The sequence below is a fragment of the Pelobates fuscus genome, chromosome 5 (assembly GCF_036172605.1).
Source record: "Pelobates fuscus isolate aPelFus1 chromosome 5, aPelFus1.pri, whole genome shotgun sequence".
Lineage (NCBI taxonomy): Eukaryota > Metazoa > Chordata > Amphibia > Anura > Pelobatidae > Pelobates > Pelobates fuscus.
In genome coordinates, this window is record NC_086321.1 from 150,469,408 (window position 1) to 150,494,047 (window position 24,640).

Below are 24,640 nucleotides of genomic sequence, written 5' to 3' on the forward strand. Positions count from 1 at the left end.
GTTTTGTATCCGTTGTGCACAGACAGCAAGCTAACCTGTTTACAGATTGTGATAAGTAAAATCACACTGTAAACTGTACCCATTTAAAACCAACTTTTTAAAAACTATGTAAGCAGCAATTTTGGCAGACCTCATGCTAGTTCACACACATTTAGCTTAGGCCACTCACTCATTAATTCCCCAGAACCAACACCCACACACAAACACCATGAAGGAGAGTTTATGTGAGACTTGAATTAAACGAACACTACTGGTGCTGGCTCTGCCCCTGATCTGCCTCATTGACTGAGATCATCAGAAGTGATCTTAGCCAATCACAATGCTTTCTCATAGGAAAGCATTAGATTGGCTGAGATTGTCAATTCGTATTATCTCAGCCAAGGAAGCGGGCTGTGGGCAGAGCCAAATGCCACTCTTGCAATTAGTGTCTCCTCATATAGATGCATTGATTCAATGCATTTCTAGGAGGAAAGGTTAGTGTCTCCATGCAAAGGGTGGAGAAACTGAATGTGTGCAGTACTGCCCCAGGAATCTCCTCTAGCAGCCATCTGAGTGGCTGCCACTGGAGGTATCCCTAGGCTGTAATGTAAACACTGCATTTAGTGTTTACAGCAAAAAGCCTGCAGGGACTGACTATATTCACCAGAACAAACACATTAAGCTGGTGACTATAGGATCCCTTTAATTATAAAATCTGTTCTTTTCCTTTCATATTTGAGCTTTATGCAGCTGCGCAGTGCCGGTTTGGGTATCCTTGAAATATTTGGGAAGCATGCTCATTAATAGTTCAGTAATGCTTAGTTAGCTGAGGAAGCAATAGTCAAGTTGGGGTTTAGGATAAGCTAATGGCATTTTAATTAAGCTCTTCATTTGTTGCCATGGGTTTGCAGCAGAGGAAATGTATGAAGTGTTGCTAATCAGAAAGAACATTCTGTTTGTTTTAACTGTGATGGTTTTGTTTTTATAATATTTGGGTTCTTGTTAAAGGACCACTATAGTGCCAGGAAAACAAACTCGTTTTCCTGGCTCTATAGGGTCTTTAGGTCCCCCCCCACTCCTGCCGGGCTGAAGGGGTTAATCACTTACCTTTCTCTAGCGCTGGGCTCACTCGGCGCTGGGAAAATCTCCTCCCTCTTCCGACGTAATCCGCCGCATGCGCGGCAAGAGCTGCGCACGCATTCAATCAGTCCATAGGAAAGCATTACTCAATGTTTTCCTATGGACATCAGAGTCTTCTCACTGTGATTTTCACAGCGAGAAGCGTGGAAGATCCTCTAGCGGCTGTCAATGAGACAGCCACTAGAGGCTGGATTAACCCTAAAGTAAACATAGCCGTTTCTCTAAAACTGCTATGTTTACAGCTGCAGGGTTAACCCTAGATGGACCTGGCACCCAGACCACTTCACTGAGCTAAAGTGGTCTGGGCGCCTATAGTGGTCCTTTAAGCTAAAGCTGATCTGTGAGGGTCTTTGCGTATTTTGCAAAGACTTATAGGCGATATCTCCACTCACAGTGCAGTGGAAAGTAGGTATATTTAAGTGTAGCTTACCTTGGTGGTTGCAACCATGTTATTCCTTGAGACCACCTTCTGCTTCTGCCGCTTCATCTGCCAGGAGCCGTGAGTACTGTGCTTTCGCGCATGTACTAGAGTACAACACTGACGTCTATGGAGAGTCTCACAAAAGCCTTCACAGGTCACATCGATGCCTAAATGCCATGCAGTCACTTTGAGTTTAACATATCTTAACAAAACACCTTAAGTGGTAGAACTGCTTTAATTATACTCCCAGCCAGCAAACACATGGATTGCTGTGAGCAGCACACTGATTATATGGCTTGCCTCCTGGATCCACATGCTGGTCAGAGTGTAATTAGAGAATATCAACCATTGCATTACTTTTCTGAAGATGACAATATTGGAATTGCCACATCTTAAATGTTTACACTTTAGGTGTCCACTAAAACGAATTTGTGTGCAAAAAAAAAGTGTTCTCACATGGTATTTGTTAGTGATTAAATATTAGACCAATAAGGGGCATTATGCCACCCATTAAATAATGTAAAAGTTGTAACCATATGCTTGTTAGACCATTTTAGTTACTTACTGCCATATGTTACCATATCGGATAAATGCACTTAAAAATATATTTGAGGCCTAATTATAATAGATTATTGTTAAATAATTCAGAAGAAAAATAAAATATTTTACCTTTTAAATGTTAACCTGAATTTAACTCTTTGAACGTAAGAATCATTGAAAGGTTGTTTATTTTCTTAGCTGGAGCTGTTTAATGTTGGGCTGTGTAAAAGAAAAAAAAGTTACTACAGTAATGTGAGTGCGGTAATGCATACATGGTTGGGAATACTGATATCCTATAGAAATAGTGAAAGAGGAACTACCAAGTCTGAAAGTGTGATTTCCTCTATTATTCAACCCTACAAATGTTCTTGCCTAGGTTGAGGAGCATAGTGGAGAGAAATATTAAACACACTTCTGGGTGATGCCATTGTCCCATGATTCTCTGGGTTCATTCTCCTGCTCTGTGCATGAAACCACGGGGGTTAAATTAATTTACATTGTAAGCTATGGGTGTAATAAAGAAAAACAAACATACCTAATGCTATAAGGTTATACAGAAATAAGTTATAAATTTACTAGTAGCTATGCTACTAGTTATCCTGGTGTTTTTTTTTTTTAAGTTTATTCGGATTTTTAAAATAAGAGAAAGGGGGGGGGGGAGGAGCGTAAAGGGGTCCGCATTTCAGTTTCATACATAAATGTTTTTCACATCACAATGCAGTAGTAAATAGTGATTATATGTACAATCTTTTATGGGTTGACGTACAATATTCATTGACATAAAACTGCAAGCAGGTGCATGTACAGAGACCTTTCAATCATAAGATGAGTTTAATTTGGTTCATACATAGTGGGATTATTTACCCAATCTCCATGTGTCCCATAGATGAGTCAAGGTGAATTCTATTGGGGGGGAATATGGGGCTATGGTTCTGTTCAAACAAGCGTTGTGTATCAATTTCGGACAGTACCTCTGTAACAGAGGGAGCGGCGTTTGATTTCCAGGTTCTTGCTATTATTCTTTGCGCTGTCATCAATTTCCTTTTGCATTTTGGTATGGTGGTCGGCAAATCTGCAAATCGTGCAGAAGGTATGTTTGAGGTGAGAAAGGGAGTGTGCACTTCACAAACTGTGTGATTTTGGTGTGTATGGCATTCCGAAAGGTTAGGAGGACTCTACACAGCCACCACACATGTAGCGCAGATCCCACTTCCGATTTGCATCTCCAGGACAGTGCGGAGGAATTGGGGTATAACTTGTGTATGCGGCTAGGTACCATATACCACCGGTAAAGGGTGTTACAATTTTGCTCTATGTGAGCTGCTGATTTGATCAGCCTCCTAGACAGGTTAATGATATATTCCCAATGTTTTTGGGTGTATATGCAATGCAAATCATCTGCCCAGTGCGTAGCTGGGTTGGAGTTTGCAAAATGTAGGTATTGCGATAATAACTTGTAGCACATGGAGATTGGTTTACACGTTGATAGCAAGGATTGATAAATGCACATTTGTTCCCACTCCGTGATTTTTGCTGTGGAGATGCGTGTCAGGGTATCTCGATTGGGAGCACTTTTTAAAAAGGACCGTAATTGAACGTAGGAGTAGTGGGAGGATTTTGGGAGTGTGTATTTATTCATTAAGGGTTCGAAGTCAAAAAGAGTGTGTAAATGAAATAATTGCTAAAGGTGGGTAACACCTCTCTCGGACCACAGTCTAGCATTGGATGTAGGCATGAGGTATGGGAGGGACGGTAGCGATATGGCTAGTGAAATCTTAACATGATTGCACAGACTGTCTCTAGACTTGTCCCACACTTGGAGGAAAAAAATAATATTCTGTAGAGAAGTCTGAATTATTGGGCGCAGGTGCTTTGGAGAGCGTGTGTGGTGATAGCAGGCGGTTCTCTATCTGTACCCAATGGGGGTGAGACCCTGACAATAGGTGCGGGATGCTAGTTGCATGAAAGTAAGTTTGAATGTCTGATAGGTCTAAGCCTCCAGCCATTTTTGGGGCTGTCAGTAGTTTGCGAGCCACTCGCGGTCTCTTCCAAGCCCACACAAAGTTGTTGATATCTTTTTGGACAGTTTTGAAATAAGCAGGGGGGAAGTGTAATCTGGATCGTCCGAAATAGGTACATAAGTTTGGGCAGAATTATCATTTCAAATGCTGTGATTCTCTCTGTCGAGGACAGAAAAAAAATGTGTTCCATTTCTGTAATAATAACTTACAGGAATTCCAAGTTTTTACGTAGTTAACAGCATAGAGGTCTGTAGGATTTTTGGTGACTATATTGCCTACATACTTGATTGTATGTGACCTCCATTTGAATTGGAAAATTCGACATAGGTGGAAAAGGGTAGTCTCCAGCAGGCTTATCGGCAAAACTTGTGTCTTAGATGTGTTAAACGAGTAGTAAGACACTCGCCCGTATGCCGTAATCATTTGCATAATGCTAGGAAGGCATATCTCAGGGTTAGTAACATACAACAGGATGTCATCCGCAAACGCACTGACTTTGATCTCTTGTTTGCAGATTCCGACCCCGGATATATCATTTTTAAGTCTAATGGATTCCAGTAATGGTTCCAAGGCCAGGACATATAAGAGTGGGGAAAGGGGGCAACCTTGCCTTGTACCGTTTGTGATTTGAAAGGGGGTGAGAGGAACCCAGCTTGCACTACTTGTGCCATAGGGTTAGCGTATAGCGCAAATATTTGGTTAATAAGTGGTAGGGGAAAACCGTAAGCTTCTTGTGTGTTTCTTAAAAAAGGCGGTCAAGCTCTTTTTCAGCGTCAAGGGCCAGCAACAGTCCAACCCGACTGAGGCTCCTAAGCTTGTCAAGCCATACTGCAAGCTTCCTAGTATTCTCTAATCCCTGCCGTCCTGTCACAAACCCCGTCTGGTCGTCACGTATAAGATAAGGGAGGAGGGGCGTCAGTCTGTTGGCGAGCATCTTAGCATAAATTTTGCCATCAGTATTAAGGAGGGAAATAGGTCTAAAATTCTTGCAGGAGTCTGTGGGTTTGGTTTTGGTATGCTGACTATTGTGGCCATCTGCAAATCGTTGGGGAGTGTGTCAGTCTCCGTCGTTAGCTGATAGATTTTATGGAGTTTCGGGGCCAGAGCGTCAACAAAGGTTTTATAGTATAAATTAGGCCATCTGCACCTGGGGATTTGCCAGATGGTAAATGTTTTATGGTTTCTTTAATTTCTTCTAATGAGAACGGTCTAAGTAAGGATTGGGATTGTTCGGGCGTGAGTCAATGGACTACTGTCTAGGTAGGATCGTATTTCTCAAGGGGATGGGGTGTGGGTATTGCGGTTTGTTTGCAAGTTATACAGTTTGGCATAGAATTGTGCAAACTCTTTGATGATGTTTTGGGGACCCAGTTGTTTGTTGCCATTTTCGTCTATCAAATGTGATATCCTGGAGGAGCTAATTTATCCCTAAGCCGGTTAGCTAAATATATGTTTGCTTTCCCACTCATCTGGTATGAAGTGGCTTTCAATCTTAGCAGGTTGTCTTGAGAGTGTTTAAGGTGTAATGGCGTTAGTATAGGAGTCGTAAATGTTCGGCTAAAGCCAGGAAACTAAGGACAGGTCTTATTTTGCTGGTTAAAGGGACACTGTAGTCACCAAAACAACTACAGCTTAATGTAGTTGTTCTGGTGAGTATAATCATTACTTTCAGGCATTTTTATGCAAACACTGCCTTTTCATAGAAAAGGCAGTGTTTGCATTGCCACTGGAGGTGCATCCTATGGCAGTGCTGCACAGTAGGCAGCAGTGCCGTTCAGCATCCCCACACTCTGCATAGGGACGCTGAATTTTCCTCATAGAGCTGCATTGATTCAATGTATCTCTATGAGGAGGTACTGATTTGCCAGAATGGTGTTTGGCCCTGCCCCTTGATGATTTTAGCCAATAAAATGCTTTCCCAATGAGAAAGCATTTGATTGGCTAAAAATCGTCAATTCATATGTCACCAAGGGGGCGGGGCCAGCACCGGCAGACCCGTGGAGAGCTGAAAATAAGGTGAATTTTAACCCATTGCAAGCCACCTAAATGGTGGATTTTCACTTTCTGTGTTCCAGACCCTATAGCAGGCAACCTATGGCATGTGTGCCACGCACGGCACTCGAGGTGTCTTTGCATGGCACTAAAGGCTGCTGTATGGGTCAGTGTGTCTGTACGGGTCAGTGTGTGTCTGTATGGGTCAGTGTCTGTATGGGCCAGTGTCTGTATGGACCACTGTGTGCCTGCATGGGTCAGTGTGTCTGCATGGATCAGTGTGTATATATGAGTCTGTGTGCGTCAGTCTACATGGGTTAGTGCATGTGTGTCAGTTTGCATGGTCAGTGTGTGTCTACTTGAGTCAGCGTATGTGTTAGTCTGCATGATTGGGTGAAGCAAATGGGGCAGCAAATTTGTTTTTGCATAGAGAGCCAAAAATGCTTGCACCGGCCCTGTGTGGAGCAGAGAATGGGCAAGTTTGCCGAAGCACACAATGACATGGCGGAACATGTCAAATGTTTAAATCTCTACCTCAAACTTAGCCAAATTAAGTTGATGGACCTGGAAGACAAATCCAGGAGACAGAGCATCCGTCTGAGAGGGGTCCCAAAGGAGTTTAAAAACCGTGATCTCCATGGGTTGATTATGGGCTACTTCAGCTTTCTGGCACTTGATTTGCCTATGTACTGCTGATTGAGTGAATTCACAGGTTGCTGAAACCAACATTTCTGTTCCCTGACAATGTTTACATGGTGTGTTCAACAAAAACATGGCAACATTTCATTCTTTGTGTTATAAGTTTAAGCAGACTGTGATTGTCTATTGTTGTGACTTAGATGATGATCAGATCACATTTTATGACCAATTTGTGCAGAAATCCATATCATTCCAAAGGGTTCACATACTTTTTCTTGCAACTGTATGTCTGCTTCTACACTACAGAGGAGATAGGAGTTCAGAGATGTCACTGAAGCACTCCAGCAGCAGCGGATACTGTACCACTAGGGTTACCCAGCCAAGCTCATGGTTCATTGCAAATTACACTCTGTCTCATTACTGGAGGAAGGGAGAAAAACCCTGCATACATGGGGGATCATGGCAAACACCCAAGTAATGACGCGGTTCCCTACTGAACAGAGTAGCTCCAAAGCTGCTCAATGCTTCTTAGAAATCTTTACCCCAGGTTGAGATACAAAGCGTTTACCAGTTTGAATTCATTATTTTTTTATTTAATGTGTATACACTATTTTACCTGTTTTAAGTTTACTTTATATAACACTGTATACGGACTGCTTTGTTACTATTTATATTGACATAAAAAAATAAAATAAAGATGGTCTAAAAAAAATAAATCTCCAGAGTTTCTTTCGAAGATGGTTTAGAATTTCTGTATAAATCAAGAGATTTCTTTTCTGTCAGTTTTTCCAGAGCTTCCTTCTCTGAAAGAAGAGAAATGAAACAAATCAGACATTAAAAGATTTTTGCAAGCCTATGTGCAGAAATCCAAAGACTTCAGGAAATCAAACAAATTCTTCATCCTACCCTTGGGATCCAGAAGAGGGGAAGCAGCCTCCAAAGCATCATTGAGAACATGGATTTCACTGACAATTTCTAAAGCCTACACATCTATTAGGTAGAAACAGCTCAAGTATGTATTAAAGCTCATTCTACAAGATCTTTGGCTATGTCATGGGGTTTTTGTTTGGCGGATATATGCAGGGCAGCCACATGGACATCCCTGTTGACTTTCTTTAAGCAATACAAATGGTAAATAGCTAACAGTTCTTACTCTTGCTTTGGTAAAGGCCTTTTGATGGCTGTTACTTGTTTAAACGAAGTGTGTTTGCAGAATTACGTGTGGTGTCGTCCCCCCCCCCCCCCCCCGGTTCTTCTTTGGTTTGACCCATTTGTGGTATAATTGTTTTATTTACCGTAATTTTCTTTTCCTGGCTATTTTCCATAACAGCATTATGCTCCCTCCCTTCTGTATTCTGGTTATGGACTTTGTTACGTGAGTGGAAAAGCCAGAGTTACATGTCAGGTGCCTGTAGGCACACAATTCTAAGGAGCCCCTGCTCTCAAACCCCTAAAAAGGCAGATAAAGTAAGTGGATTTAGGAGCTGGACGTTGCAAGCCTAAAAACATATATTTCTATTTGATAACTGCATATGTATACATGTATGTTGTGCTGTGACATAGGGTTGCCAACTGGCCGGTATTTTACCGGCACAGTCGGTGTTTGAGGCTGTGTGGCCGGCAGGGCCGGCCTTAGGGGTGTGCGAGCTGTGCGGCCGCACAGGGCGCCATGGAGCAGGGGGCGCCCTGACAGCCGACACAGCCCGCACATGGCCGGTGTCAGGGTCTATTTAAAAAAAAAAAAATTTAAAAAAAAAAAATCGCGGCAGAGGGGGCGGGGCTTACCGAGCTGCGGGGGCGGGGCTTATCGTGAGGCAGAGGCGGGGCTAATACCTCCCGAAGCCCCTGCTGCACAGGAAGAGGGAAGGAGTCCCTGCTTCCCCATCAGCCAGCTGCATCCACTGGATAGAGGTAAGTGTGACTGTTTGCCTGTTAGCCCTCTTTTCCAGCCCTCTATGTGTCCCACTATTCCCCCCTCCCAGCCCTTCATATGCTCCTATATCCCCCCTCCAGCCCTTCATGTGTCCCTATAGCCCCCCCAGCCCTCCATGTGTCCCTGTACCCCCTCCCAGCCCTTCATATGTCCTTATAGCCCCATGTGTAGCCCCCTCCCCAGCCCCATGTGTCTCATTATAGCCCCCATGTGTCCCTATAGCCCCCCCACATGTCCCATGTGGCTGTGTGACTGTGTGTGTGTGTGTGACTGCCTGTCTCTGTGTGTGTGTGTTACTGCCTGTCTGTCTGTGTGACTGCCTGTGTGTGACTGTCTGTCTGTGTGTGACTACCTGTCTGTGTGTGTGTGTGTGACTACCTGTCTGTGTGTGTGTGTGTGTGTGTGTGTGACTGCCTGTCTGTGTGTGTTACTGCCTGTCTGTCTGTGTGACTGCCTGTGTGTGACTGTCTGTCTGTGTGTGACTACCTGTCTGTGTGTGTGTGTGTGACTACCTGTCTGTGTGTGTGTGTGTGTGTGTGTGTGTGTGTGTGACTGCCTGTCTGTGTGTGACTGCCTGTGTGTGTGACTGCCTGTGTGTGTGACTGCCTGTGTGTGTGTGTGACTGCCTGTGTGTGTGTGTGTGTGACTGCCTGTGTGTGTGTGTGTGTGTGTGTGACTGCCTGTGTGTGTGTGTGACTGCCTGTGTGTGACTGCCTGCCTGTGTGTGTGACTGTCTGCCTGCCTGTGTGTGTCTGTCTGTTTGTAACTGTCTGTCTGTCTGTAACTGTCTGTGTGTGATTGACTGCCTGTGTGTGTGTGTGACTGCCTGTGTGTGTGTATAACTGTCTGTCTGTGTGTGTGACTGTCTGTGTGTGTGTGTGTGACTGTCTGTGTGTGACTCTAATTGTGTGTGTCGCTGTAGCTGTGCCATTGTGTGTGCCTGTGCCTGTATGTGTGACTGCCTTTAACTGAGTGTGTGTGTGTGTGTGTGTGTGTACATGCCTGTAACCAAGTTTAAATTTCCCCCACCCCTTCCTGTCAAGGCCGCACTTTGACTGACAGACGCTCACTCACTGACAGACGCACACTCACTGACAGACACACACTCTCATATACACTGACAAACAATGACATACACACACACACACACACACACTATTACTTGGACACACACTGACAGATGCACACTCTCACTGACAGATGCATGCACTCACTGAAAGACGCACGCCCCCACTGAACGACACATACACACTCACTCACTGACACATACACACTCACTGACTGACACACACATTCACTCACAGACACACACACACACACTTACAGACACCTACAGACACACACACACACACACACATTCACTCACAGACACACACACACACACATTCACTTAGACATACACACTCACAGACACACACACACACAGACATTTCCACTAACACTCACAAACTAATATTTTTTTAATTTTATTTTAAATCCACCCAGCCTCCATGGGAGAGCTGGAGTGGATTTCTTGCCTGCAGTCCAGTGTGGCTGCTGGGCGGGCAGGCAGGGGGCGCACAGACTGAGTAGGCGGCTCTTAGTGATGCCAGGAGCCGGACTGACGTCATATTCCGTCTCCCGGCTTCATTAAGCGGCGCAGAGGGAGCTGAGCAGGAAGAGCTCAGGTGAGTATGCTCCTTTGCTGCCCGCTGCCAGCCTCGGGGGGGGGGGGGGCTCAAACATGGCCAGCCAGCCAGCTCTTGAGCCCCCCAGGACGTGAGGCAAGCAAGGGATCTGCCTGGGGGTTTGGGGGCGGCTTTTTTTGCCACCCCCTGCAAAGTGCCACCTAAGGCAGATGCCTTGTTTGCCTCACGATATACACGTCCCTGGTGCCTGTGTGTGTTACTGTATTCAGGCAACTTGGTGGGTGGTGGGGGGGCGCCATGAAGACTTTCCGCACAGGGCGCCTATTTGCCTAAGGCCGGCCCTGGTGGCCGGTGCCGGTATTGCAAAAATACCGACAATACAATTGCCGGTAGTATTTTTCTTTGAAGAGAATGTGCTGCAATATCGGCACCGGCCACCAGGGTGTGCATTGCTCTAAGGCCATGCTAGGAAAACTCGTTGGTGCTAGAGCTTGTGTGGCGCAGGCTGAGATATCAGAGTTTGCAGGAATCTATGATCTGCAAACTTTCTTTGTCTTAGGGATGAGCATAACCACCTAGCAAAGCAAGTGGGTATGCGGCAGCCTCCCGGAGTCAAATGCCAGAGCTGAAAAGGCTCGCGCTGTGCATCTGCACAGCAACAGCCTTTCAGCCAATCAGGTAATCAGGAGAGCCGTGCTGAGCGCGGGATTCCTGATTACCTCAGATTTTTCAAATTGGGAAACTGCGGATGGTTAGCACATCCCACGAAGTACTAAGGATAAATATTTCCGACAGTGTACGGGAATATATTTAAACGTCTAAACACAAATAAAACAGTTCAAGATGCCAATAGTACAGGGGAACAAGAAAATATTTAATAAATCATGAAGACATACAAGATAGACTTGAAACTTTGTATAAAACAGCTGAACTGAAAAACAAGGCAACAATGTATGCCAAAGGAGAGTAACAAATGAATAGTGGAAACATTCAACAAATTGCAACAAAATAAGTTCAATAAAAGAGAAGAGAAATGTTGAAACAAGTCTCAGCAAACATATTCTTTATGCAGGGAGTCCATGCGAATATTGAACCGACGAGACTACTTGCATCCACTTCTCCTATTTAGGTGGATCTTTGGTTTGTTGGTCCTGTCTTGGAGTACGGCTATGGTCTGTAAAAAACAAAACAGAGAACGGTTATCAAATGTTGAATAAGCACCAGATAACCTTATGTTTTAGAAAGCAAACTACCACCAGCAGGCAAAACTCTTAACTTGGAGGAGGGTGGGACGGGCGCTATTGCTAGGTGGTTATGCTCATCCCTAAGACAAAGAAAGTTTGCAGATCATAGATTCCTGCAAACTCTGATTTGTCCTCCGGGAGGCATAACCACCTAGCAAAGCTAGTGGGTAGAATAGCACACACCTGGTGGTGGTCCTAAGAAACTGAAGGCGTTCAACTTCTGATGGCCTCCAGTAAAATCTAACAAAGGTTTTACTGGACAACCATCTTGCAGCTTTTAAGATAGTAGGGAGAGGAAGGCCCTTTCCTGCTGCTTTAGTAGCCGAGGCTCCCCTAATTGAATGGCTTTTGAACACTGAAACATCAATTCCAGCCGTAGACATGGCGGAAAGTATCCAGCCTCTAATTGTATTAACCTTGGCTGGACGAAAGGGATTCCTTGATGTAATGAATAATTGACTGATATAATTTCTAAATACAGCAGAAAGTTGAAGGTACGATTGTAACAAACTGACTAAACATAAGCCTGGATCGGAAGAATCTTGGACCAAGTCCAGTTCTACCAGACCAGGAGAAAAATGGGATGTTTTTTTGTCTGCCTTTTAGTATAATATGGAAACCTCCCGGGGTTCTGGACAACCAAGGTTCTGAAATATGGATTTGAGTTAACTCTGCTCCTCTAGCTGCCAGGGCCAAGGACAGCAGAGAAGCCAACTTAATAGCAGTCCATCTTAAATCAATTTTAGCATTATCCAAAGACTTAAGGAAATTTAATAAGACATCTACATCCCAAGTAGATGTGTAGCGTGGGGTATATGGGCGGCAGACGGCTAACCCTTTTAGTAATCTCAAATACAGGGCATCCTGAGTAAGGTTGGGGATCAGGAAGTTTAAGGCAGATCCGTAGGTCTTGATTGAACTGACAGATAAACCAGAATGGAACTTAAGGGTAAGAAATTCTAACGCCAAAGGAATGGTATCAGATCCTTGTGTGTTAGACAGAAAAGAAACCTCCCATTCTTTGAATTCCTCTATCATCTTTCTATATCTTACCCTAGTTCTACGTCTTAAAGATGAGTTAATAATATCCAAGACCTGATCCGATAAAAGGGGATGTTTTAACAGCCTACCAGGGCTGTGATCCACATTAGCTGCGGGAGCTTGAGCAGAAGATCGCTGGTTCCCTGAAAGCAGTCCCCTGTCATGCCTAATGGGATCTTGGTTCCCTTGACTAACTGATGGATCAAGGGATACCAGGGTCTGGAGGTCCATACTGGATAAACGAGAACTAAACTCTGCACCCTGTCCCTGCGGATCTTCTCCAGCACTTTCATCAGTAAAGATGGAGGGGGGAAAGCATAAGGGTCTGGAACATCCGTCCATTGGAAAGACATTGCATCCATTTTCCAAGCTCCCTTTGTCCAGGTTCGGGAGACGAACCTGGGGGTTTGAGCAGATGTTTGGGATGCAAACAGATCTACCCGTCTCTGGCCAAAATTGCTTTCTATCCGTTGGAAAAGAGCAATCTTTAATTGAATCGTTGCCAGGGACAGACTTTGGCGAGAGAGAGAGTCTGCAAGCTCGTTCGCCTCTCCCGGAACATATTCTGCGAAGACCTGAACGTTGTTTGCTAAGGCCCAGGACCAAAGATCTAGAGCCTCTAAGCAAAGACCCCTTGATCTTGTACCCCCTCTGTGGTTTATATAAGCCACCGCTGTCCTGTTGTCCGAATGGACTTTTACCAACATCGGTGACTGGTTTAGAGGAACTAGGCCCTTGAGAGCTAATTTTATAGCTCGTAACTCCAAAATGTTTATATAGAGGTGACTCTCTTGGTCTGACCAGATTCCCCTTATGGCGTTCTGGGATGTAAACGCACCCCAACCGTGACTTGAGGCATCTGACGTCAGAGTGACTGTCGCAGGCTGCTCTAACAGTTGACGAGGAAGTGGAATTTCTAACTCCAGAATGGACTTCAGTTCTTCTCTGACCTTCTTGGGGAGAACAAATTTTGATTCCCAATGGCCACCCTGTCTTAGTCGGTTCCCTAAAAACAGCTGACTTCTTCTGCAAAGTAAGGGGGAATTGTTGTATGCTGGTGTTAAAGCTATTAATTTCCCGATAATCTTTGCTAGGTCTCTCAAGGACCAACTCTGGTGCCTGAGAGATGAGTTGAGATGTACCAGTAGTTTGTCCCATTTGTCTTGAGGGATTCCAAGAGACATAGTCATGGTGTTCAGTATGAAACCCAGAAAGAGGATGCTTTGAGTGGGAATTAGGACTGATTTCTGTAGGTTTACTACAAATCCTAGGTCTTGTAAAAGGGAAGCAAGGTAATCCCTTTCAGAAGCAAGGGCTTCCCCATCTGGATGCATGAGCAGGATGTCGTCTAGATAGTATAGACACATGAAACCTTTTAGTCTGACATGAGCTATCACTGATTTCATAATTCTGGAGAATGTGTATGGTGCGTTGGATAGGCCAAACACCAAAACGGTCCACTGCCACACTTTCCCTTTCCACTGAAACCTGAGAAAACGCCTGTGTTTCTTGGCTATGGGGACTGAATGGAAGGCATCTTTTAGGTCTAACTTTATGCAGAAAAAGGCTTTCTGTACTAAGCCTGGAAGATCTGATAAACCCTCCATCCTGAACCTTTTCCTTTTGATGAAAGCGTTCAGAGGCCTCACATTTAGGACCGGTCGCCAGGACAAAGGATATTGCAGCATGTCCGTGCCATCTCCACTAATAGAGTCCGCATGGGAGGAGTGGGAGCAGCAGGAGCTACAGGACAAGCAGATGGCAGATTGGCAGCAGGACTTGAGTCCTGAGAGCAGGTACATGTGTGTTTGTGTGTATTCAGCAGTGTCTGTGTATGTATTCAGCAGTCTGTGTGTATGTGTTCTCAGCAGTCTGTGTGGACTCAGCAGTCTCTGTGTGTTTATTCAGCAGTCTGTGTACATGTATTCAGCAGTTTGCATATGTGTGTGTGCATTTAGCAATCTGCGTGTGTGTTTATATATACACATTTAGACAACGACACACTGCTATACACACATATACACTTATCCAGACAATATATACACACAGTCAGACAAAGTACAAACATTGTAAGTATTTTATTAGTGATTTAGGGAATTTTCTGCTTCCAAATGTTCTCGTTCTTTTATGTACGTTGTGTGCTGTGATGTCATGCCTATATAATTAATTATGCAAATTAGCATGGCCGGTATTTTTTTCCAAAAAAGGTGGCAACCCTAGTTGTGTGTATTTCTACTTTTTACTTTGTACTTTGAATCTGTGAGTGTATGCAGCTATGTAAATGCATACAGGGTTAAAGGAACACTATAGCATTAGGAATACAAACCTTTTTTCACTTACCTCTTTCTTGAGTCGAGGCTCCAATGGCGCTGACTAGGTCTCCTCCTCCCACAACATCACAGCGATGATGGGAACTAATGTGCATGTGTGTGCGCATTGAAGCTTTCCTGTAGGAAAGCTTTGAATCAATGCTTTCCCAAGGGAAATTTGAAGACATTAGATGTCCTTCTGCAAAGCGTAAGGATGTCCAACGTCGTTTCACGGATTAAAACTCCATTAGGCACCTCTAGTGGCTGCCTTTCACAGAAACTCCAATGTTCTACATTTCAAGGTTTAACAGACAGGGTCACTGCACCCAGATCATGTCAATGAGATGAAGTGGTCTAGGTGCTTATAGTGTCTATTTAAAGATAATGTTAGAAGTTGTTTGGGTAAAGGGAAGTTAATGGTTAGAGAGGGATTAATGTCAGTTAGATTACATAGGCCATTTAGTGTTAAAAAGATTAACCGCTTTAAAAGAGTTTAAAGTTGTACTATAAGGGTTGTTTAAAGTGGCACTGTCATGCTGATCTTACCTTTCTTTAATCAATTCCTCTTCTCTTCCTCTCTCAGGATCTGTTCTTAATTTCTTCCTGGCTGCTCTAGTTTTCTTTTAAACAGAAGACAAAGTAGGGACTATTTGTCTTATGGAGGTTTCCTACACTGACCATCTCTGACCAGCAGAGGAGCAAAGTGTGCTTCATTTCCGGTGGTCAGAGCAATTTCCCCACAATTCCCACCTTTCCTCTGTGTTCCCGCGAAGCCTCCTTTCACTTTTCCCGAATGTCCTATCATTTAGACAGAACGCCGGCAAAACTACCGAATTGCGTTCTAACAGAATGAGAACAGTTTTAGGATGCAACAGTGTTAGGACGCAATTCGGGACTTTGATCGTATCGGAATTTCATTCGAATGAATGAAACTCCGATCCTATTCGTGCCGCTGCTGCATCTTGCAGCCGCTTAGTAGATAACTCCCTAATTCCCACGATATTAGGGAGCTATCTACCAAAAGGCTGAAAGACCTGAATTGGTCTTTCAGCCAAATTTACTAATACTAAGATTTCTTAATATTAGTAAATTCTGCCCCTACTCGCTATACCGGGTAGGGGCATGTCTAGTAAACAGTATCCCTCCTCCCGAGCCCCCACCCATGCAGTGCGAGTGGGGGCTATTAACACAGAAGGGGGGAACTTGCGTCCCTTCCCCCCCGGCCCCCACCCCTGAGTGGCGGGCAAGGGCCCTAAATAACAATGATAGTGGGACCTATTGTCCTCCCCCCCGGCCCCCACCCCTGAGCAGCAGGTGGGGATAACAATGGGGGGGGGCCTATTGTCCTCTCCCCCGGCCCCCACCCCTGAGTGGCAGGTGGGGGCCCTAAATGAGAATGGGGTGGGTGGACCTAATGTCCTCCGGCCCTCACCTCTGAGCAGTTTATTGATGGCCTTTTGAATGCACAGAGATACCGTGACGAGATCCTGAGGACCATTGTTGTGCCATTCATGCACTACCATCACCTCATGTTGCATCATGATAATGCCCAGCCCCATGTTGCAAGGATCTATACACAATTCCTGGAAGCTGAAAACATCCCAAATCTTGCATGGCCAGCATACTCACCGGACATGTCACGCATTGAGCATGTTTGGGATGCTCTGGATCGGCGTATATGACAGTGTGTTCCAGGTCCTGCCAATATCCAGCAACTTCGCACAGCCATTGAAGAGGAGTGGACCAACATTCCACAGGCCACAATCAACAACCTGATCAACTCTATGAGAAGGAGATGTGTTGTACTGCGTGAGGTAAATGGTGGTCACACCAGATACTGACTGGTTTTCGGACCCTCCCCGAACCCATCCAATACAGTAAAACTGCACATTTTAGAGTGGCCTGCCTATTGTGGCCGGCCAGCCTAAGGCACACCTGTGCAATAATCATGCTGTCTAATCAGTATCTTGATATGCCACACCTGTGAGGTGGATGGATTATCTCTGCAAAGGAGACAAAGATTTAGACAGATTTGTGAACTATATTTGAGAGAAATAGGCCTTTTGTGTACATAGAAAAAGTCTTAGATCTTTTGCCGAGTTTTTAATTTTGTTCAGTGTACTTCAGAAAGGAATAAAAGAAGAACAGATTTTGTGAGAGTAAGAGAAAAGGAACCGATTGGAAAAAGAGAAGTTTGGTGTGATAGTGCTACTATATATTTTCTCTGTATTCTTATTACCTAGATTGAAGCTGAAATGCTTAGCAAAGTTTCTTGTGTGCTCAATTTGGATTTGGCATAGCAGAATTATTAACTAGGGGTCTCCATGCACTGATGGGAGTGTTGTTCAGAACATGACATGTAAAACAAGTTCTGCGCTCAAACTCCCATCACTCCTGGGCGGAAGCAATGACCATAGTATACATCAGCCCCAATACATACAGTAAAAACCAAATAAAAAAAAAGTTACCTGCGCTCTCTCCCAAATCCGTATGTATATTTAAACAAATGGAGGTTATTTAGTCCAATGGCCATTGGAGTAACTAAATGACCTCCGTTTGTCTAAATATACATAGGGATTTAGGAGAGAGCGCAGGTAACTTTTTTTATTTGGTTTTTACTATTTAGGGGCAAGATGCTAAATAAGGACCCGTCACCATGGAAACCAACATTTAAGTACTTTTCATGTAAAGTTTTGCCTTGCTGATTCTCCCCCTACATTCTCCAAAGTGGAGCAGAACGTCACAGCAATCAATGGAATGTTAAGGCTGGCCTCTAGTTATACTTTTAGAATCTCTCTTCCTAAACAATTCCCATAGTGTCTGCTTCACCCTGTCTGACTAGGAAGTGACATTGTAGGGGTTCAAGCTGCCCCTTACTCTCAGGAAGCCAATCCTACGGCAAGGGATGCAAATAGAAGAGGTGCATAGGCCCACCCACAGCCTATATAGGGAGCATCCCAGATACAGTACACACGGAATTTAGGATGTGAATGGGCTTGGCTATTAGTTTCTCACTTTGGACACATGCTCCACCTCTGCGACTAATTGGGTTCATGCTCTGTATGTCCTGACAGTGCCCTGCTTGATGCCCCACACCATGCTGTCTCGCCCATCCAGTCTTTAGAATAAGTCAGTACACCCCTCGGTGCCCCTTGCATTGTGCCCCACTGCCAGCCCCCGCCACCTCTGCCATCCAGTAATCCCCGTCACCTGACCCTGGATGCCCCTACCGGGATGCAGCTGCGAAGCTCCGGGCTGTGGCTGCTTCTGTTCGCCGTGTGGGCTGTGCAGGTGCCTGGGGGCCAGTCAGTGTGCGCCAGGCGAGGGCCCCCCAGGTGCTGCACGGGTCGGAACAACGCATGTACCGGGGTGAGTCCAGCCGGTACCACGTGTTACTGTGATACTTACTGTCACCGGAGCGCAGACTGCTGTGAGGATTACCGCGGGCAGTGCGGGGGGAGCGGTAAGTACCCCGGGAGGGGACTGATGCTAACATACATCCCATTAACCACAACTAATAATCCAATCACTCCAAGCACCTTACATGTTACTCACTATGTCTTAGTCACATTACAGTGGATACATAAAACACAGTTTGATCAGAAAGTATTTCTCTACAGCAAATAGTCAAAAGCTGAGACTTCTCGTAGGAGCTGAATGATGAGACCAGCCCAGTATAGAGTCTTACAGGTGCTGGGAATAAATGTTCTAGCTAAATATTAGAAATAGGAATAACATTCCACTCTTTCCACAGAGAACGTATCACACTTTAATTTTTATTTTTATACCCCAATACATTTTACCCTTTCTGGAGTAGGATATATATTTATTTAAATTCGAAATATTTTATAGAAAAATTGCATCTATTATTTTTTTGTTGTTGCTGTTTTCCTTTTTTCTTCTTTAGAAATATATATTATGTTTATTATTAATTGCTATACATTGCCAAGAGCCATGGGATCACTGTTACAAAGATAAAGTCTGAATAATGAATGTGTTGGGGCCAAGTTTCAAGAAGTCTCCAACCCCCATAACCACATATCTTCTGGTTATTATTGCACAGTAAAGGGTGTCCCTCCATCCAGTTCAGATCCCTCGCAATCACACTTTCTGTGGGTTTAATCACTGAGTGCTGAGTTGCAGTGAATGGGAAACAGAGCTGTAGAATTTTGGAAATAGTGCTGATTGATTTGGAAACATTCCACAACTCAACTCTATTCCCAGCTTGGCTTTAGTCACGGAGTCTCATTTAGCTTAAATTTTACGTTTCAGTTACCCACTTACTACAATTGCTTGTTTAGTGAATGAACCCCATTGTGACTTTACATGTGCAGCCATAGTGTTTGTGTGTAATCAAAAAAAGTCGGCTGATTTTGTATTTAACAACAAAAATCTTTGTTCATAACAACAACTTGAGTGAATTTTTTTGGCAAAGTAATAGAGACTACAATGTGACTGCTGTTTAATACTATATCCATATGTGCATAGAGCTCAAGGAAAACAATGGGAAGACCAGGATTGGCTGAGGAGTCTCAGTCGCTTCCTGTTCTATGGAGAATAGCAACAAATAAGGTCAATTGGAAGAAGAGTACTTCCTTTTAATTAATAATGGTTTGCAATGTATTTTACACATTCTTATTTAATGTCTTATTTACAGAAGACATTAAAAAAAGCAATAATCATTATCGAGCAGTGTGTGTAGATATATATATCTTCTATCTTGTATATTGTTTGAGTATGTATATGTGATGTGTGTGTAAATATTTTACATAATATATAATTTTGATATATTTTTTTGTTATTTAATTGTCATTGAGATATCATATAGCAGTACCAGCATACACCTGTCTTATATTAATGACTATTCACAAAATAAGTCATAAAGAAAACTGGCAAAGTTAAAGACAGCTCGTTTTTGTAATGTAAAAGATATAACAGGAGTATTGTTGCGTGTAACACCTCAATAGCGAGAAGAACGTTCACAACATATATTCTATAAGATGAGATGCAGTTGAAAGGCTCACATTATGAGAGGCCCATCTACTGATAAAATATCACTAATAAAGCTCCTAAAAAGGCTCATATGATCCATTTCAAATGGAAGTGAGGGTAAGGGACATGTGTAGGCAGTACAAACAATAAAACAAAGAAAAACATAAAGGCAGACACAAATCAAGAAACAACCTATATACTGTGCGGTCAGACTATACAACATAACTATATATTTGAACTGGAATAGGTGCCTGAGTAGTCCATAACAATCAGCCAATGCCCACCTTGGAAGCTTGATATTTGAGCAAGGAATTAAGGCCGAGATATATCTTCAGCTGGGGTACCGTACAAGGACTGCAAACCTCCAACCCCAGGAAGAGAGGCAAGGTAAGAAGCATCTCCCAGTGGTGCTAGCTTCCTGGCTTACGGTTCCTCAGAGTGGGATGGCTGTGTCGAGATAGGAACTCCTAGGCTCTCGCTGCCTTGAACTTGGAAGATAACCCCCCTCACTGCCCAGTCCTTGATAGGCTATAGTCATGCTAGCCACAGAGGCAGGGCCGCCATCAGGGGGTGACAACCGTGACAGTTGTCACGGGCCCGGCGGCCCTGGGGGGCCCGGACTGCTCTGGCAGTCCTGGGCCCCACTTTCCCTCCCTGCACACATAGATCGCGAATATCGCGATCTATGTGTGCAGCCGCGGGCCCCCGGCTCCCTGTTACCGCAGAGGGGGCCCAGGCCTCCAGCCTCTTCTCTTCTCCTCCCTGCTAATAACTCTCGCGAGACCCGGTTGCCATGGCAACGCTCCGCGGGTCTCGCGAGAGTTATTGGAGGAGAGAAGAGGAGAAGCTGGAGGCCTGGGCCCCCTCTGCGGTAACAGGGAGCCGGGGGCCCCACCATGCCACCGGACCACCGGGGATGGAATCTCCCCCCTCCCTAGACACAGGTAAGCAGGGAGGGGGGAGAAACAATTTAATTAATTACATTTTTTTTTTTTTTTTTAAATAATGTTAAAATGACCCCCCCTCTCCCTCCTCATTGCAAATTTACACACACACACTACATACACTGACACAACACACACACACACACTGCATACACTGACACAACACACACACACACACTACATACACTAACACACACTACATACACTGACACAACACACACACTGCACATACCAACACAACACACACTGCATACACTAACACAACACACACTCTGCATACACTGACACAACACACTCTGCATGCACTGACACAACACACTCTGCATGCACTGACACAACACACACTGCATACACTTACACAACCCACACTTTGCATACATTGACACAACACACTCACCGCATACACTAACACAACACACACACCGCATACACTAACACAACACACACCGCATACACTGACACAACACACACACCGCATACACTAACACAACACACACACCGCATACACTAACACAACACACACACACTGCATACACTGACACAACACACACTCTGCATACACTGACACAACACACTGCATACACTAACACAACACACACTGCATACACTAACACAACACACTCTGCATACACTGACACAACACACACTGCATACACAAACACACACACTGCATACACTAATACAACACACACTGCATACACTAACACACACAGTGCATACACTAATACAATACACACACTGCATTCACTAATACAACATGCACTCTGCATACACTACACACTAACACACTCACTGCATCCACTATACTGACACACACTCTGCATTCGCTACACATTACCACACTCTGCATTCACTACACTAACACACACTCTGCATCCGCTACACACTAACACACTCTGCATTCACTACACTAACACACACTGTGCATCCGCTACACACTAACACACTCTCTGCATTCACTACACTAACACAGACTCTGCATCCGCTACACACTAACACACTCTCTGCATTCACTACACATTAACACACTCTCTGCATTCACTACACATTAACACACTCTCTGCATTCACTACACTAACACACTCTCTGCATTCACTACACTAAGACACTCTCTGCATTCACTACACATTAACACACTCTCTGCATTCACTACACATTAACACACTCTCTGCATTCACTACACTAACACACTCTCTGCATTCACTACACTAACACACTCTCTGCATTCACTACACTAACACACTCTCTGCATTCACTACACTAACACACTCTCTGCATTCACTACACTAAGACACTCTCTGCATTCACTACACATTAACACACACTCTGCATTCACTACACATTTACACACACACTACATTCATTACACTGACACACTCTGCATTCACTACACCCTAACACACACTCTGCATTTATTACACACTAACACACACTCTGCATTCACTAAACTATGCACACACTCTGGATTCACTATACTGACACACACTCTGCATTCACTACACTAACATACACTCTGCATCACCTGTACACACAGCATCCACTACACAAACATCCTGTATTCACAGTACACACACTACATCCACCACAAATTGAAACATTCTGCATTCACTATACACAGACACTGTGTCTAATACACACACTACATCCACTACATACACTGCATCCACTAAACACATTTCATCTAGTTCATACAAACACTACATCCACTACACAAACACACACTACATCACTGTACACACACTACATCCACTACTCAAACACTCTCTGCATTCACTACACATTAACACTCTGCATTCACTACACTAACACACACTCTGCATCCGCTACACACTAACACACCCTCTGCATTCACTACACATTAACACACACTCTGCATTCACTACACATTTACAAACACTCTGCATTCGCTGCACTAACACACACACACTACATTCATTACACTGACACACTCTGCATTCACTACACACTAACACACACTCTGCATTCATTACACACTAACACACACTCTGCATTCACTAAACTATGCACACACTCTGCATTCACTAAACTATGCACACACTCTGGATTCACTATACGACACACACTCTGCATTAACTGTACACACAGCATCCACTACACAAACATCCTGTATTCACAGTACACACACTACATCCACCACAAATTGAAACACTCTGCATTCACTATACACAGACACTGCGTCTAATACACACACTACATCAACTACAGACACTGCATCCACTAAACACATTTCATCTAGTACATACAAACACTACATCCACTACACAAACACACACTACATCACTGTACACACACTACATCCACTACTCAAACACACTCTGCGTTCACTATACACACTGCATCTGCTACACTAACACACTCTGCATTCACTGCACAAACAGTATCTAATACACACAAACACTACATCCATTACACACATTCTAATTCACTTACACTATACACACCACATTCAGTCCCGCATCATTGTCAGCGGACTAGGTAGGGCGTGGGCGGGCCCGGGAGGGAGGGGTCGGGTGGGGGGGGGCCCAGACCTTGTGCTTTGTCAGGGGCCCCAAAATTTCTGATGGCAGCCCTGCACAGAGGTTCCTGAAACATCTCCACAAGAAGAGAGTGTTTGCATCAGACATTGCTGTGCTCCTTCCTCAAGCTCTTGTTTCATCTGCAGGAGTCCCCAGAATGTGGCACACAAACAAACAAGTATAAGATTCAGCCAAAAGGTTTCATATGCTTGGTGTGACGTTCAGGAACTGTCATGTTATGCGTTCTACCATTTTAGGTAAGATGAAGCTCAGGAATTGTGTGCTCTAACACAGGGGTCTTGTAGAGTGGAGCTTGTCTAAGGGCAATGCTGTAGTGGGCCAGATACAATAAAGATGCAATCTTTATGAAATATTGATGTTGACTGCGTTCGAATTTCACTGCGCCGGTCCAAATATAACATATGATAAAGAAGGCCCTAGTTTGTCCTATGGTAAATCTTGGGTCGACATAAGGTGGAGCTCTACCATCAGCTTTTTTCCAATTCTTGCAGTTGTCACATTTGGTGGCTATGAAATTCAGACATCAATCTGTGGAAGTTCTTGCGGACCTCAGCGATCTTTTCTCCTGATAGATGAAGCCCGGAGCTGAACAGGATGCGGACATCGAAGATGGCAGGTAAGTACAACTAATTCCCCTGTACCCTGTCGCCACCAGACCATCACCAGAAATGTAACATTCAGGGGTCAATAGAAAACATGCAACGACCCCCAAAAGTGATATATCCGCTTTAAACGAATAACCCTGTCACAGTCTAAGAGAGTTATCCACTTAACTCTGAATCTTACTGAATTCCAAATGATAAAATTGATGCTGAAATAGTCAGGCTAACACTGTAGCTGTATTGAAGAATTTTTCTAGCTCAGCTATTTTTGCCTCAATTTTGCCATTTGGATTTTGCGAATATGTCTGTGTATTTTTACTAGTAAGGGTACCACTTCAGCCTTCAATGTCAAGAAACAGTTAAGATTTAACATATGGCTGGCTGACTAGTAGGTTAACCAGGGGTTGACTCATTGAGATGTGAGACACCTCTTTTGTAAAAAAAATAAATTGTGATAATTATCGTTACCACCTTAAATAACCTTACATTTATGGGACTGACTAATACATTGTGCAACTAAAATGTAATTTAGAAGAAGAACATTGTATCCTATTTACACAGGCAGATTTCTAAACACACTTGTTGTAATTTAAAGACACATCACTGTGAGTGTTATTGCTGTGGAGCTCTGTTATACACTCAGACACACCAACAGTA

General features: G+C 44.0%; 1 protein-coding gene across 1 annotated transcript in view; it reads left to right on the forward strand.

The window, feature by feature from the left end:
- The first annotated feature begins 17,881 nt into the window (after positions 1 to 17,881).
- LOC134612636 (somatomedin-B and thrombospondin type-1 domain-containing protein-like) overlaps positions 17,882 to 24,640 on the forward strand; it is a 50,428-nt gene continuing 43,669 nt past the window's right edge. The window contains exon 1 of the mRNA XM_063457046.1: positions 17,882 to 18,350. Within this exon, the coding sequence (XP_063313116.1) occupies positions 18,122 to 18,350 (229 nt within the window). The 5' untranslated portion in view covers positions 17,882 to 18,121. The remainder of the gene's footprint in view (positions 18,351 to 24,640) is intronic.